Below are 16,497 nucleotides of genomic sequence, written 5' to 3' on the forward strand. Positions count from 1 at the left end.
CTTATTGGCTCCATCTCTGGGGGTCTGGAGTCTAGGCAAGGCCTGACTAGGTCCTGTGCTCAGAGTTGCTTGAAGCTTCAGTCAAGGAGTCAGCTGCTCAGTGGTGTCCTCTGTGGAGTTCAGGGTCTTTTCCAAATTCATTCAAGTTGGTGACAGCATTGAGTTGCTTGTGGTTGTAGGACTGAGTTCCTCCTCCCAGAGGGTCACCCTGGCTGCCCCTCTTGATAGGCAGTTCTCAATATGGATATTCAACATGGATATTCTCTCCATTGGGAGAATCTCTTGCTTTTAAATATTTTTTGATTAGGTCAGGCCCACCTGGTATAATCCCACCTCCCTTTTTTCCCTAAAGTTTATTATTTTGAGAGAGCCTGAGATAGCACAAAGGGGGAGGGGCAGAGAGAGAAGGAGAGACAGAATCCCAAGCAGGCCTTCCACTGTCAGCATGGACCCCTACTCAGGGCTCCAACTCAGGAAAGCATGAGAGTATGAACTCAGGTAAAGGAAATCAATAGTCAGATGCTTGACCAACTGAGCCACCCAGGCACCTCATTAGCATTTTTTTGAAATTCACAGAGAAGGATACAAGAGGTGACTCTCCTCTCTCTGGCTCAGAGGAGAAAGTGCTGATCCCTCCACCTCCACCCCAGGGAAGCAGAAACTCTGCTGCGAGCCCTTCATAAATGATCTCCTCATGAAAGACAGTGATTGATCTGTTTCACAATGTGAGAATGTTAGGATAGTTCAGTAGACCACTTTTTCCTATTATGTTTTACTTTTTAAAAGCATGAAACAGATGGTACTTTCTCCGTCTTAGCTTACTGGGGCCAGACGTGACCCACACTTTTGGTCCCTTATTCCATTCTAGATACACACCAAAGAAATTTTTTCTGGCAGGTCCCAGCTGAGTCACCTTCTTGGATAGTAATCTGGTTGTCAGATGGCCCCAGGGTGTGCGACTAGCTCTGTTCCATTCAGGGAGAAGAATAAAGTTTTCCAACTTCGGCTTTTGGCCCCTGCTCTGGTCTCCACTCCCTCTTTACTAGGCAGTCCTAGACTTTTGATAGAAATCTGGTATTTTGCCTTATTTGATTTAGTTCTTTGCATGTATACTTGAGAATCTTGGAGACGAGGAGTCTTCGGTATCCTGAATCTAGCTGGTAACATTTGGAACGAGGGAAATGCCTTGAATATGATTGAAATGACTTTGTCCCTTTGAAATGTGAGATTATTTGCTACTGGGCAGTCACTCTGAAGCTATGGTCCCAGATGAGCAGCATGGGCAACACCTGCGAACAACACAACCTGTAGGGAATGCAGATTCTCAAGCTCCACCTCCAGCCTACTGAATCAGGCTTTGTACTTTAACAAGTCTTCCCGATGGCTCTGATACATGCTAATGCTTCACACAGTATAGAGAAAAACCTGAACAAACAGCTTCTAGACTAAAAAAAAAAAAAAAAGGATTTGTGAAAACATGACAGCCTTGTAATCCAGGGTTGGTGTTTCTTTACAAGGGATTGCCTATAGTCTATCACTTGTCCAATTTGCATGACAAAGCCCAGGGCTCCCTTGCTGCCCAATAGAATTTTATATGGTAGATGTCCAGATAACAGAAGTTGAGAACACTCTGTCTTCTTCTAGGGGAAAGAAAACAGAGAGGAAGAAAGAATAAATCAATGAGACATGTGTCCCAGATTCCACCTCTCCAAGTTCAGGAAGCAAGAGGTATATTGTCTTTTCCTCAGTTCATGGAGGAATGAAGAAGCATTAAGAATTGGGGCGCCTGGGTGGCGAAGTCGGTTAAGCCTCCGACATCAGCCAGGTCACGATCTCGCCGTCCGTGAGTTCGAGCCCCGGGTCAGGCTCTGGGCTGATGGCTCAGAGCCTGGAGCCTGTTTCCAATTCTGTGTCTCCCTCTCTCTCTGCCCCTCCCCCGTTCATGCTCTGTCTCTCTCTGTCCCAAAAATAAATACACGTTGAAAAAAAAATTAAAAAAAAAAAAAAGAATTGTATGAAAATTTGGTTGGGAGATTATCAAGGGAATTCACCATGAGGGTGAGAACGAGGTAGGTGTGCAGCGTCTATGTTTAATTTTGCTACGTAGACTGTTCCCCGCGTACTCCACACTGCTCCACAAGAAGCAATTGACTTAAAGTCTAAGGGCCTCATTTGCATAAGCCTGCTCAAAGCATTTTTCCTACAAAAGCAACTATTAAGTCAAGAGGAATTAAAAATAGAATTAAAATCTCCCTATCTCATTGTCCTTTCTCACAAATCTGTATCAGAGAATTGGTGCTTAAGAAAATGTGCACAGCAATGAGAAAGAATGAAATATGGCCCTGTGTAGCAACATGGATGGAACTGGAGAGTGTGATGCTAAGTGAAATAAGCCATACAGAGAAAGGCAGATACCATATGGTTTCACTCTTATGTGGATCCTGAGAAACTTAACAGAAACCCATGGGGGAGGGGAAGGAAAAAAAAAGACGTTAGAGTGGGAGAGAGCCAAAGCATAAGAGACTCCTTAAAACTGAGAACAAACTGAGGGTTGATGGGGGATGGGAGGGAGGGAAAGGTCAGTGATGGGTATTGAAGAAGGCACCTTTTGGGATAAGCACTGGGTGTTGTATGGAAACCAACTTGACAATAAATTTCATATATTAAAAAAAGAGAGAGAGAAAATAAAATAAAAATAATAAAACAGGTCTTTTGCAAACAGCCTAAAGATGGATCTTGTTTTCTTATTCATTCTGTTACCCTATGTCTTTTCACTAGAGCATTTAGTCCGTTGACATTTAGAGTGAGTATTGAAAGATATGAATTTATTGCCATTGTGTTGCCTGTAGAGTTTGAGTTTCTGGTGGTGTTCTCTGGTCTTTGTCGCTTTTGGTTTTTTTTTGCTTTGGTTCACCTTTTCTCCCCTGAGAGAGTCCCCGACACAATTTCGTTCCAGGCTGGTTACTGGCCACAAATGTCTATAGTTTTCCTGTGTCTGGGAAACACTTTATCTCTCCTTCTATTTTGAACAAACAGCCTTGCTGAATAAAGAGCTTTGGGCTGCTTGCTTTTCCAGTTCAGCACATTGAATATATCCCGCCACTCCTTTCTGTCCTGCCAATTTCTGTGGATAGGTCTGCTGAGAACCTGATCTGGTTGCACTTGTAGGTTAAGGGCTGTTTTCCTTTGCTGCTTTCACAATTCTTTCCTTGTCTCTTTATTTTGTGAATTTGAATATGAAATGACTTGTTGATAGTTGGTTTTCCTTGAATCTGATGGGAGTTCTCTGTGCTTTCTGGGTTTTGATGTCTGTCTTTCCTCAGGGTAGGAAAGTGTTCTGGTATGATTTCCTCACATAAACCTTCTTCTCTGTGTTCTCTGTCTTCATTTTCTGGGACCCTTATTATTCAGATGTTGTTCCTTTTTAATGAGTCACCAAATTCTCTAAATCTTATATCATGCTCTTTTGCCTTAGTTTGAGAGATAGAGAGTGAGCAGGAGGGAGCAGGGGAGAGAGAACCCCAAGCAGGCTCTGAATTGTCAGTGAAAAGCCCACTGTGAAACTTGATCCCAAGAACTGTGAGATCATGACCTGAGCGCTTAACTAATTGAACCACCCTGGTGCCCCTCTTTTTTTTTTTAAGTAAGCTCTACACCCATCAACATGGGTCTCAAACCCATGACCCTGAGAGTAAGACTCAACCACTATATGAACTTAGCCAGCCAGGTGCCCAACAGAGGAAGCCAGGAAACAGTGGAGGTACGTTTTCTGTGTGCTGAGAGAAAATGACAGTCAACCTGAAATCCTAGTCTCAGAGAAAATTGCTGTCAAAACTTAAGGGCAAAATACATACACCCATTTCAGGCAACAGAGACTGACATTTCTTGACAATAGCACAATCTCATTACAGGAATTTGTAAAGAATGTATCTGAGGCAAGAGGAAAGTAATCCAGATAGTAAATCACAGGTGAAAAAAAAAGTAAGTTTAAACAAATGCAAACTGTGTAAAATAATACTAATGCTTCCTAAGGTTTAATCGGGGAGAATGAGAAAATTAAATATTCAACAATAACAATATATAGATTGGGGTTGAGGGTGGGAATGGAATTAAAATGTTCTAATTTGTTGTATATGAAGAAGATTAAAACAGATTTCTTGAGATTTTGAACAGTTAAGAATGTATGTTGTAATCATTGGGTGATTACAGGAAAAGCATACATAATTTCCAAACTAGGAGAGAAAAACACAAAATGTGAAAAAAAAATCCAAATCATTCAACTTAAACCACACAGAGGAAGGGGAAGAAAAAGAAATACGGAACAGGTTGGACAAGTAAAAGCAAAGAGTAAAACTTTAAATATGCATCCCCATAGGTCACAAGTTTTAACTATGATAAATGCACCAATGTTTTCAGTTAAAAAAAAATAAAGAGTTTTGGAGGGGACTGAAAAAAAATCCAAGTCAAAAACGTTAAGTGAGGGAAAACTTGAAAACAAAAGTGTAGGTAAACCTACAAGCACATTCTAAACAAATAAGAACAGAATATCAAACTACATAGACTTTTCATTCAATAATTATCGAGAGCTTATCATGTGCCAGGCACTGTTCTGGGCAACTGAATACATCAGCAATGAGAGCTGGTAAGGATCCTTGCCTTTCTGAATCGTTTAGTGGTCCTTGAAGGAGCAGAAAATGAACAAAAAACAAATTTGTAAATTACAAAAGATATGAGATGTTCCCTTGTAAAAGAAGGAAAATCACAGAGGGAGGGTAAGGAGGGGGGAGAGCAGAGAAGATGAGTTCAATGCACACCACGGTCTCGAAACACCTGCCCTGTTCATCAGGTGTAACTAGTCCCATGCATCAAGACAAAACACAGTTTTACATTGATATGCACCACAAAGGGAGGCATCACATGTGTAAAGGGAATAATCAAATCACAAGAGGAAACAGACAAATCTCCATGTATGGTGACAGATTTTAACACACACCTCTCCTTGCTAGAACAGGCAGATACAAAAAAATCAAAAAGTACACATGATTGATAAGTTAGACCTAATGAGCATATGTAGACTATTTCATGAAATTTCTGAGCCAGTTGTTTTCAAGTACATAGGAAAAATTTATTAATGTTGTTCTTATGTTTGTCCATGAAGAAATGCTCTAAAATTTTTGAAATAACATAGACAACATTTCCTGACCACAATGTAATTAAAAGAAAAGTAAATAAAATTTCATACGTTTAGCAATTGGAGAACACAGTTTTAAATAACTGATGGGTCAAAAGAGACAAAAACAGAAATTGATCAATATTTGGAATGAAGTGTAATTAAATTACTGCATTTCAAAGCCTATGAAAAATTAAAATTTAGCTTTCAGTGTGTATTAGGAAAGAGAAAGAATGAAAATTAATCAGCAAAATACATATCTGCTTCAGATTCTGTGTCTCCCTCTCTCTCTGCCGCTCCTCCACTCATACTCTGTCTCCCTCTCTCTCTCTCAAAAATAAATAAACACTTTAAAAAATTATTCAGTTTCACTGAAGGGTAAATTTTCTACAATCCCTGGTATATGCCTGCTCCCGGAGAAGAACCTGCAGTGTAGACAGGGCTGCTTAGAGCTCTCGCCAACCTGCCCTTCTCCTGTCCTTGCCTTGGCTCTGATTGCTCATGGGCTGGGGGAGAAGAGGCAGGAACACTGAAGACCAGTCAGGTGTAGTCTGGCCTTGGTGGGGGTGGGGGATGGTGGCAGCATACTTAGTGGCTCTTCCCCCGCCCAGGAGACCTTTAATGAGTCTTTAGAGAGTCTTCCCTGGGAATCTGCAATCACAAGTCCAACAGACGGCCACTCTCTCCCCTCCCGCTGGTTGCTTCCATGTCTGTTCCTGGTGCCTGGACTTCCAGAGCTTTGGTCCATAAAGAAGCTGTTGGGATCCCTGCTGGGCCCCTGGGCAAGTCCCCCTCAAACTGGCTTTGGCTGCCTCCCTACTGTATGGCCCACATTTGATATGAGGAACCTATACTTTTGCCCCTCCCCCCGCTCCTTAGTGAAAGTTTTGACTGCTTCCAAGACAGCCACCACCGTGTGGACCCTGCTCCCTCCACAGAACACAGCAATAACCTTCATGTATCCCATGGGTCCAGCAGGGAGCAAAGCCAAACTCCAAAGGACACACATCAAGTCTCTTAACATACACGACCCACATCCCTCTGGCAGCATCAAAGTCCTGAGGCCACCTCACTAGCTTTCGGGAAGAGGAAACCTCCATCTCGCTGGATATGGCACACAGAGAGGAGTCCCTGTGGGGCTTCCCTTATATAGTCACACGGTACACCTGGGTCACCTTCTGCACTGGGGGGATGATTGCTCTACAGATGAACCCCAAGGATAGACCAATTCTAATTTGTCATTGTCCTTATAATTGAAGCGTTCTCTTTTAAAAGTCATTCCTCCGGGGGTGCCTGGCTGGCTCAGTTGGAAGAGCATGAGACCCTTGATCTCAGGGCCATGAGGTGGAGCGCCATGTTGGGTGTAGAGATTACTTAAATAAAACCTAAAAAAAAAAAGTCCTTTCCTCTTGACCCCTTCAAATATCTATCAAATTAGTTGAAGGAATAAATCTCACAAAACTGGTTCTCGCTTCTTCCTTTGGGCATCCTATGTGGATCTTCTGGCATATAGCTTTTGACTGTGGGGTATTGGCAATTAGAAAGATTCAGCTGAAATTGGAGATATTTATGTTAACATCCTGCCACATTTACCCCAAGCCTTTCACATAACCTTCGGACCCAGATTTCAAGTTAATGCAGGTCGTTTATATTGGACCCTACCTTTGACATCTGATATTCAACTTGTCACAAACCTAACTGAACGCTGTGGCTCCTGACTCTACCCTTCCCCTGAAAATCTTACCTGTCACCCTGAACTTTCCTGTTTCTGAACAGAAGCATAATCATCCTACCCATCACCCACATGGACACATCCTACACATCCTTCACAGTAGACTTCACACCTACATCCTTCCTCAGGTCTTCTTCTATAAATCCTTGTTTAAATTCCCCATCATGAGTCATGACTATCACATATTTCAACAACAGGGATCATGCACACATTAAACGCTGGAAATACCACAGTCTTCAGCACTGAAATAGAACCATCTTCAGGGAAAACTGGGACATAAAATATGTTAAGAGAAGTGAGTGAGCAATATTTCAACTGTCAAGTGAAGAGACAATGATTTATTTGATTTACTCGTTTTTCTCTGGGTATGTGTTACTTCCAAAATAGAACCTAAGATTGGGAAAAAGAAATTAGCTCACATAAGCTGCACATTCAAACAGCCCTCACACAGGTTAACTGTATTAAGAATGCTTCTGCATATCTCTGAGAGAAAATATCTTTTAAACGGTTCTGAAATGAAAAAAGTCAGGAGAGAGCATGAATACTTTGCTCTCTAGAGATACCATCACACAGATGAGTCACTTACAAGGAAGTACTTTCGAACATAAGAACTGCATGATGGCAAAGAGTACTTTGGTCTCACTTTGTCTTTGACACATGTTTTCTCATGAGAGGATTTTTTCTTCCGTGTTGCATTTACTGCGTTCTGAATACTGGTGATGAATCTTAGGATGAGCGGGTATTTAGAATCTTAAGTTTTCCAGACTTAATCTCTAATTCATCTCCCGAAAAGTCACTGATGTGGTAAACAATCTCAGTCATGTTCACAGACAAAACAAAGGACAAAAAAAATTCCAATAATTTGGATTTGGGATGTCTGCAATCCTTGTGAGTGACTGAGAGTCACCCATCTAACTTTGAAGTTTATTATTTTAGCAAGACAGAACCTTTCATCTACTTACTGCAAATGTCACAGCATGGAAGGGTAAGGAGAGATTTTTCTGGTGTCAGGAAACAAGCACTAGAGGGAATGTAAAACCATCAACAACAATAAAGATGCTCTGAAAGAGAACCGGGTACCATAAGATTTATCAATCAGATTCTCACAGGAAAAAGATAGTCTGCTCTCATTAGGTGCTTGGAGAAAGTTTAGGGAAAGGGCCTTAAACACTGTGGACACAGGGAATTTGGAAACCACAGGGACATTGAAAGTATCGAGAAGAAAATTAAATCCCACCTGAAGGGGTGAACAAAGACTGGAATTCAGAAGAAGAGTTGGGTAGAAAGGCCACCAAGGGAGGAGCTGTGACCTTTGGGGTAGGACTGCAGTTAATCAGAGATGGCCCAGCAGAGATAGAGGTGGGGGAATGGACACCCCAGCCTTGCTTTTCTACTTCCACAGGGCCTCTGACTTGGACTTCCCATTGGCCAGCCAGGCAGAAGTCAGAGAGCAAGAGACCCCACCGATGTAGTGCAACTAGATCAGCCTCAGGGGGCAAAGAGCTAGGGTGAAGTGTGATTCTGCAGAGGCAAATGAAAACTATGTGGCCCAGATGGGATTTTTCAGATACAAGTGGAGACATTTTAAGTAAGGATGGTCCCTAACACAGAAAAGAGAGAAACACAATAAGAGAATCCTGTGACTTTCAGATCTCCATGAACCACAGAACAATCTTTCCAGAGAAACCCAATACCTCCCTAAAAAGTACTTGTGACCATGCAGTGCAACGACACATGTGACCAGTGGTTCAGACACTTAACATGTGCAGGATTTCCGATTTGAATTTCCTGAGTCTTTGAACTCTATATGCCATTGCCTGATTATGCCAACTTTGTGTGAAGAGGGACAGGTGGGAAGGGGAGGCGGTGGGGACTGAGAGCTGGGAAGAGGCTTCATTCTGGTTAGTTCTCGCTGCATAACAAACCATACTGAAGCTCAGTGGTTAAAAACAAAAACCATCATTTATTTGTTCTCATAAAGCTGTCATTGGGCAGGACTCAGTGGGAATGGATCATCTTTGCTTTCTGCAACTTCGCCTGAGATGGCGGGGCAGCTGGAGGGCCCGCTTCTGTGTTGCCTCATTTGCATGGCGGGCAAGTTGGTGTGAGTCACAAATGAAAGGTGAGCTGGGAAGTGGGCCAGTGACTTCAGGCCCTCTGCATGGGGGCCTCTCAAGAGGCAGCCTGGGCTTTCTCACAACATGACAGTCAAGTTCCAAGGGCAAGAACCCCAACAGGGCAAGGAAGCATTGTCCATATGTAACCTTAGAGTCACAAGGTGTTGCTTCAACCATCTGCTATTAATTGAAATGGTCCCAGATCTGCCGAGCTCCAAGTTAGAGGACACAGGTCCCACAACTCAGTTGCAGGAGTAACAGGGTCAGGTTACAGGAAGAATAAGTAGAAGCTACTGTCACAGCTATCTATGGAAACTACAATCTACCACTATCGCAAATCATCATAAATTAAGAAGAAAAATGAAATGGACTTTACTACCAAAACGTATGCCATATTTTTGAAAGCACCCTCCTAATCCCATCTAAAGCATGTTCAAATATGCCCTTCTCAGCTTCTTCCCTGATATTTTTTAACTGTTCAGCATACTGCATCTTAAGCAATTTTATTTTTTCCTCCCGATCTTCCTGTGATTTATCAGCATATTCCTTTTCTACTAGTTTAATTTCATTATTTAATTGATCGGTGTAGATCTTGCTCAGGTCTTCTTCCAGTTGCTTCAGCCTCTTCTCTGTGTCCTTGTAAATGGCATCGGTAAAGTAAGCCCCTCCATTGCTCTGCACCATCTCCTCTATCAGCTCCACCAGCTCCTGCACTTGAGCTTCCTTCTTGGCCTCTGAGGCTCTATTGTTGAAGGCACAGCAGCGGTTCCCACACTCTCTGATGATGTTTTTTAGCTTCACATCTGAATCTTCCAAGAAGTCACTCAGGCTCTTGTCCTCCAAGTCATCTTTGCGAGTGAACAACACGATCATGTGCCTCAAGGCTGGCTTCCCAAAGACAGCCTTGATCAATGCCACGGTCTTCTGCTCTTCATCTGTGTAGCGGCCCAGATGGATGACCAAGACGATGGCGTGGGGCCCAGGGCAGGAGTAGAGGACACACCGGCTGATTTCCCTGCACGTGGTATTCAGGGTCTCCTTGGTGTCAAAGAGCCCTGGGGTGTCAACAACAAGAAGTTTTCTCCCCTTCCATTCCTTGGATGATTTTTGACACTTGACGGTGACAGCATGGGGAGAAACTCTAGACTCAAAGGCTCTAGTCCCCAGGATGGTGTTTCCCATTGCGCTCTTCCCACTTCCAGTTTTCCCCACCAAAACAATCCTCAGAGTGTTGTCCTGAGGGTCTGCCATGTGGTAAAAAAGGGAAGGAGAAGAAAAAGAGTCAACAAAGGTAAGTGGAAACCATCACATTCCTCTTATCTCCTTTGTGTTTCTCCATGAAAACCTGCAGTAGTGTACTATCCATGTTGGTCCCATAAAGACAAAAAGATGAAACAATTCAATCACCATGGAAGAAACAACAAAGTAGTTAAAGAGTTCCCCTACAAAAGAGTACCAGGTCCAGATGGTTTCATGGGGATCTCACTTAACCTTTCTTAAACTATTCCTGATGACCTAAAACAGAAGGAAATCTTTCCTGTTCATTCTATGCCACAAGTATGATATTGATCCCAAAGTTTAACAAAGATTTCACCAATAAGTAAAGCTACAGACATGTCTCATTTGCGAATACTAATGCAAAAATCCCAAATAAATTGTCAGACACTAAAAAGTAATACCCCATAATTAAATGTGATTTATTTCAGAAAGAGTAGGGTGGTTCAATATGAGAATATGGATTGTTACAATACATCCCCTTTAGTAGAGTTAAGAAGAAAAATAGTTTGATGCAGAACAGACATTTCCCCAAATTCAATGCTGTTTTAACAGATACTTCTTTAATGTGATTTTATAGAAATATAAACTTTAACAAATTTGTTACCATTTTTTCTTTGCAGCTAATAGAGTTGACTATTACGTTCATTTGGATGAATGAAGAAAGAAAATTAGCCTGTAGAGTCAAAAAGAGAAGAACGATGAGGGAGGGCCATCTCTACCAGATAGTAAAATATTTTACCCCTATAATAAGGCAGTATGACATGTGTGTGAACAGAGACAGAACAGAAAACAAAAACAAACAATTCAGAAATAGTCCTAATTGGTCTACTATATTCATGAGTATCCAGTTAAATGTATTACGTTACATTTATCTTCTGTAAAGCAGCATCTCACAGCAATGGGGAGAAAGATGGACTAATAACCAGCATTGGGATAACTACAAAACCACACAGAAAAAGACAAAACTGCACCCACATCTACACGCCATTCACTTGCCAAATACATTAGAAATATAAACACTAAAAATCAATCCACATAAATACTAGAAGAAACTCAGACAAATCCTTTGTAACCTAGGGGTGGGGCAACCCTTTCTAAGATTTGAAAGATTGTAAGGAAAAGGATTCATACATCTCACTACATAAAGACCTAAAAGACAATGGGAGACAACGAACATCACAAACAATTAAAATACGAATGTCAGATTATATCAAAGAGGGTTAATTCTCCCCTTACACAAAGAATACCTAAAAGCAGAGAGGCAAATTCCAACAGCTCGATAGAAAATGGAGCAAGACATAGGAATAGACAGTTCAAAGAAAAAAAAGAAATGCCAATGCTCCTCAACTATGTAAAAATATATGAACACTCCCTTAAAGTAGAGAAAAATAAATCCAACATAGGAAAAGAAAATAACTAAATATAGTAAATTAAAATTACACTGAGATACTATTTCTCCACTTATGGATTTGGCAAAAATCCAAAAATTTGCTGCTATAATCAGTCAGTAAAGGTTTAGAGGATACAGGTTCTCTTCTCCATGGCTAATGAAATTGAAAAACAGTCTAAAACCTACAGAGGAGAAATTAGCAATATCATACAAATTACATATACATTTATTCTTGGATTGTGAGTCCCAATTTTAGGATTTATGCCTGTAGTGGTAAAGGGCAGATCACCCCTAAGCGTGCAATGTTGGCATACAGACTATTTTTTTTTTTTAATTTTACATTTATTTTGGAGAAACAGAGTGAGACAAAGCGTGAGCGGGGGAGGGGCAGAGAGAGAAGAAGACACTGAATCTGAAGCAGGCCCCAGGCTCCAAAAATCGGTTAGCACAGAGCCTGACACGGGGCTGGAACCCACGAACTGTGGAGATCATGACCTGAGCGAAGACGGACGCTCAACCGACTGAGACACCCAGGCGCCCCGGCATACTGACTATTTTAAATAAAAGTAACTTAAGATACAGCCTGTGTGGGAAGATTACTAAGACCCTCTTCTGTCCCCCTGCAAGCAGGAAACAAATCTCCCGTGTAAAATGTGCCCTTCCTGTCCCAGGAGGTAAAGAAACACCCTTATGACAAGGGGTGGGAGATTTAGAGCCAAGAAGACTGTATAAACAGCCCACTACTTTCTACTAATTTACTACCCCAGCCCAAAGTCCCCTTAGAATTCCTCCCTAACCGATGCTCCCAAAGTTAAGTTTTCCCTGTTTTGTCAATCCCTCACAGATCCATCGTCTCTTTGCCTAAAAAGTATAAAAACTGCCTGCCTTGGTCAATTCTCTAGGTCTTAGATTCATTACTGAGCATGTGTGCCCACTGCTTTTTTTTCTCTTGTTAATCTGCCTCAAGTGAATGTAATTCTTAGTGCAGCTGGAAGACCTTGAAGGGTAGAGGAAGAAGTTCCCCTTCCTTATGTCCCAGAGCTACACTGACAAAAACACAGGAAAAGATTCGGCATATGTTTATTCTCTGTGTCACTATTTGTAATAATTAAAGACAAAAAATCCACCAAATACCCACCAGTAGGAGTCTGGTTGAATAAACTAAGGTATATACACACAGTGATGTACTATCCAACTGTAGAAAGGAATAAGAAATACCTCTCTATGCCAGGATGGAGAGATGTCCAGGATATTTCACTAAGCAAAAAAAAAAAAAAAAGGCAAAACGAAGAAAATATTTAGTTTACTGTCATTTCTCTAGTGGGGAGGAACATGAACTGTAGGTACAAAATACAACGTATATTTCATGCACATGAAAAAGCAATGGCAGATCATCTGAACCGCCACAAAGAAATTGCTGACAGACAGATGGGAAGAATAAGGTGGGGGTCAGGGTAGAAGGTGGAAACTACTTTGAATATACTTCGATTTCATAGATTTGTCTTGAAAGCATGTACTTCCTTCTTTTTGAGAGTTCGAATTACAGCTCTTTTCCTTTATGAAAAACCTACATGTGTACCTGCTGTTGATGGCTGAAATACATTCAAAGAGGATTTTTCATTTGTACAAAAAAAAGCTGAACATGAATACAGCGTTCCGCATTTGTTTTACAGCCAGTTGAGCTAATAGAGAGGCCGAGTGGGCAGTTGTCCACGCCAAAGAAACTTGAAAATGCAGTTGCTTCATTGGCTAATGTCCTAATGGGATATAGTGTAAGGCCAAATAGGGGGAAAAACGTCAAGAAAATCTTAAATTGCTTTCAGGAATCCTGTCCTATACTTAGCTTTTTGTGCACATGTGTAGTTTTGAAGCCCAAGGACAAACCCAGTGGCAATGAACACCCTTAGCACCCATACTGTGCCCTTCAAATGCCATTTCCCACCAAAAACATTAAGAATCTTAGGAGAACGTACCGATTCTAGATCTGGGCCAAGAAACGTGCAAGTGGATCCTAGACTATCTAGTCATACTAGAAAGTGGGGATGCTATCAAAAACTACTCAGACCGTGGGATGCCTGGCTAGCTCTGTCAATACAGCATGCATCTATGGATCCCACGTTCATGAGTTCTAGCCCCACATTGGGTGCAGAGATCACTTTCAAAAAACAATTTTTGGATCTCACTGAAAGGACTACAGAGCCAACTTGAAGAGGCTGACTGGACAGAGATGGGGTAATTTGAGTACCAATGAGAATAATAATTTCAATGGATTAAAATTCATCAAATATGTTGAAGTTCATGAATTCATAACAATACCAACATCGCAAAAGAAGTGAAGTGTTCTCTTGGGGTATGCTGGGAAATGATGTCATCAGTCTGAACATGGACAAAAAAGAATCAAGCATTCCTTTTGTCTTATTCACTACACCTTATGGAAATGAAAGTATGATTCAGGGGAACTTTCTTTTTAAAGGATTATGCCATGCAATAAATGAAGAAAGAATGATAGAATTATAATATTATAATTTGCGACCGTTAATGAAACAAAGTTACTCTAGGCTATCATTACTGTCTGCTACATAACAGAAAGAGACAGAATATATGAGGTGCCTTCTGATGGACGTTTACAACTGCACCTATGAAATATTGCCACCCAAATAACCAGGCAAGCCTTAATCTGATCAAGCCTCTCCTTAAATTTAAATTTATACAAACACTGAAACTAGAAGAACATGTCATATGACGTCTTGAGGATTTAACGAGCAAAATGTACACTGTCCAATTCTCTTGGACAAAGATCAACCGTTTCTTTAAAAGAAACATTTTACAAAAAGAAACAGAAAGGTGAAAACTTATTTATCAAATTAAACTTAAGAGATATGAAAGAATTGCAATTTATGAACCGTATTTGGAGCTGATTTCATTTAAAAAAAATTTTTTTTTAATGTTTATTTATTTTTGAGAGAGAAAGAGACAGAATGCTAGTGGGTTAGGGGCAGAGAGAGAGGGAGACCCAGAAGCAGAAGCAGGCTCCAGGCTTTGAGCTGTCAGCACAGAGACCGACTCGGGGCTCGAACTCACGAGCTGTGAGATCATGACCTGAGCCGAAGTCAGACACACAACCGACTGAGCCACCCAGGCACCCCTGATTTCAATTTTAAAATCTATGAGACAATCTGGGGATTGGAATACACCTGGTAATTGTTTAAAAATTCTAGTTGCTTTCTGAAGTCTGATCATGGTATATTTTAATGACCTTTATCTCCCAGACATACATATGTAAATATTTACTGATAAAATGATACAATTTTTAGTATTCTAGTAATTTTTAGTATTCTAATGTTTGAAGTGTATTAATTATTTAATTAATTTATCTCTACACCCAGTGTGGGGCTCGAACTCACAACCCTGAGATCAAGAGTCCCATGCTCTTCCCACAGAGTCAGATAGGCGCCCCCACTCTAATTTTTTAAATGAGGAAATAGATGGGGCTCAGAAATGCTGAGAAAGTTGCCCAAGGTCACTGCGCTAATGGGCTTTGGGCAGAGGAGGGATCCAATGCAAAGTATATCTGACCCCTACGCTCATGCATAACCCTTGCAAGCTCTGGCCTCTTCCTGGTTCCTTCTCAGGTCCTTGATTCTACATTTCTGTTTACATTGGATCAGAAATAGATCATGGGAGGCCAGGGGAGGTAGATCACTCTCTGTCCAGAAATGTGAACTGGTAGCAACCCTGGAATTAGGGAAGGCAACCAAAGGGCTTCATGCACATTTGTTTTCTATAGAATAGCTCATTCTCTCCCCAAGGCACCCCTTCCTTACCTCCTCTGTCACACTGTCGATCATACCATTTCTCTCCTTAAATGTGGCAAAGGACACCGCCAGCTGAATTCTAGACTTCCTGTGCCATTTGTGACCTGGGTATCCCGGGGAATTTGATAAAACCACATGCACACTGTCTGGGATTCAGATTTTCTTTCACGAAAGAGAGGGATTGGGCCAGACTTGTCTCTAAATTGCCTTCCAGCTCTAAAGACCTGCCTTGAGGACACTAGTTTCCCACTAAGGGAAATAGATGGGGTGTCAGGCAGCACTCACTCTGTCATGACAGCAACTGATGGAAGATATGCTGTTCAGCAAGTTTGTCCTGATAAATAGGAGACGTGTGGACATGGGCCACTCAATCTCCTCAGTCCCACCCTACCTTCTACCAAGACCCCTGTGGTAGCATCCTCATTGCTGGGCTGCTGGCACAGTACCCGGTCCCTTCTAGGACCAGAACCCACACCCATGCACACCCCTATGTCCTGCTGCCCCTCACGGTTCCATTGCTCTGAGGCCAGGCTCACCTTCTTTTGAAGGAGCTGAGTTCCCCATTGTTCTCCAAAGGTGTAAGCTTTTTCTCCATGTGCCTGCTCTCACACCAAATTTTCCAAACCTATGTTTGTTGTTTGGGGTTATACTGGTGGATCCCAAAGGCCCTTATTACATGACCCAAATCATGCACACAGAGCCAGGCATGGTGTTGGATCATCTTCCCTGCATGGCGTGGGAGACTCTGGGGTGATTCTAGGAAGAAGAAACTCAAATATATGGTTAGATGTGTCCAAATTTAGAGCCTGAGATACTTCCCAGTATTGTATCATATGGGTTTTCATGATAGTCTTTCATGAAGGTCTCAAGTTACTCATTAAAAATTTACCAGCCTTCAGGTACAAAGCCAAGAGTCTAAAGCATTGGGAGCCAAGAGAAAAAAAGGAAGATGTGGCCTGGAAAAAGTCTTCCAATGACCATACACCTTCTCTAGT

At 41.6% G+C, this 16,497-nt stretch overlaps 3 protein-coding genes across 3 annotated transcripts in view; 1 reads left to right on the plus strand and 2 right to left on the minus strand.

Annotated features, from left to right (window-relative positions):
- Positions 1-16,497, minus strand: part of LOC112866298 (GTPase IMAP family member 7-like) — a 155,400-nt gene that overhangs the window by 47,744 nt on the left and 91,159 nt on the right. The gene's annotated exons all lie outside the window — the stretch shown is intronic.
- Positions 1-16,497, plus strand: part of LOC147582963 (GTPase IMAP family member 1-like) — a 142,595-nt gene that overhangs the window by 12,460 nt on the left and 113,638 nt on the right. The window lies entirely within an intron of this gene.
- LOC112866639 (GTPase IMAP family member 7-like) lies at positions 8,839-16,072 on the minus strand. The gene is made up of 2 exons (XM_025929597.2): positions 16,028-16,072; positions 8,839-10,273 (listed from the first exon to the last, which is right to left on the minus strand). The coding sequence occupies exons 1-2, from the start codon at positions 16,064-16,066 to the stop codon at positions 9,395-9,397; spliced, it is 918 nt and encodes a 305-aa protein (XP_025785382.2). The 5' UTR covers positions 16,067-16,072; the 3' UTR covers positions 8,839-9,394.

Source organism: Puma concolor, chromosome A2 (assembly GCF_028749965.1).
Source record: "Puma concolor isolate L17-30 chromosome A2, mPumCon1.1.hap2, whole genome shotgun sequence".
Classification (NCBI taxonomy): Eukaryota; Metazoa; Chordata; class Mammalia; order Carnivora; family Felidae; genus Puma; species Puma concolor.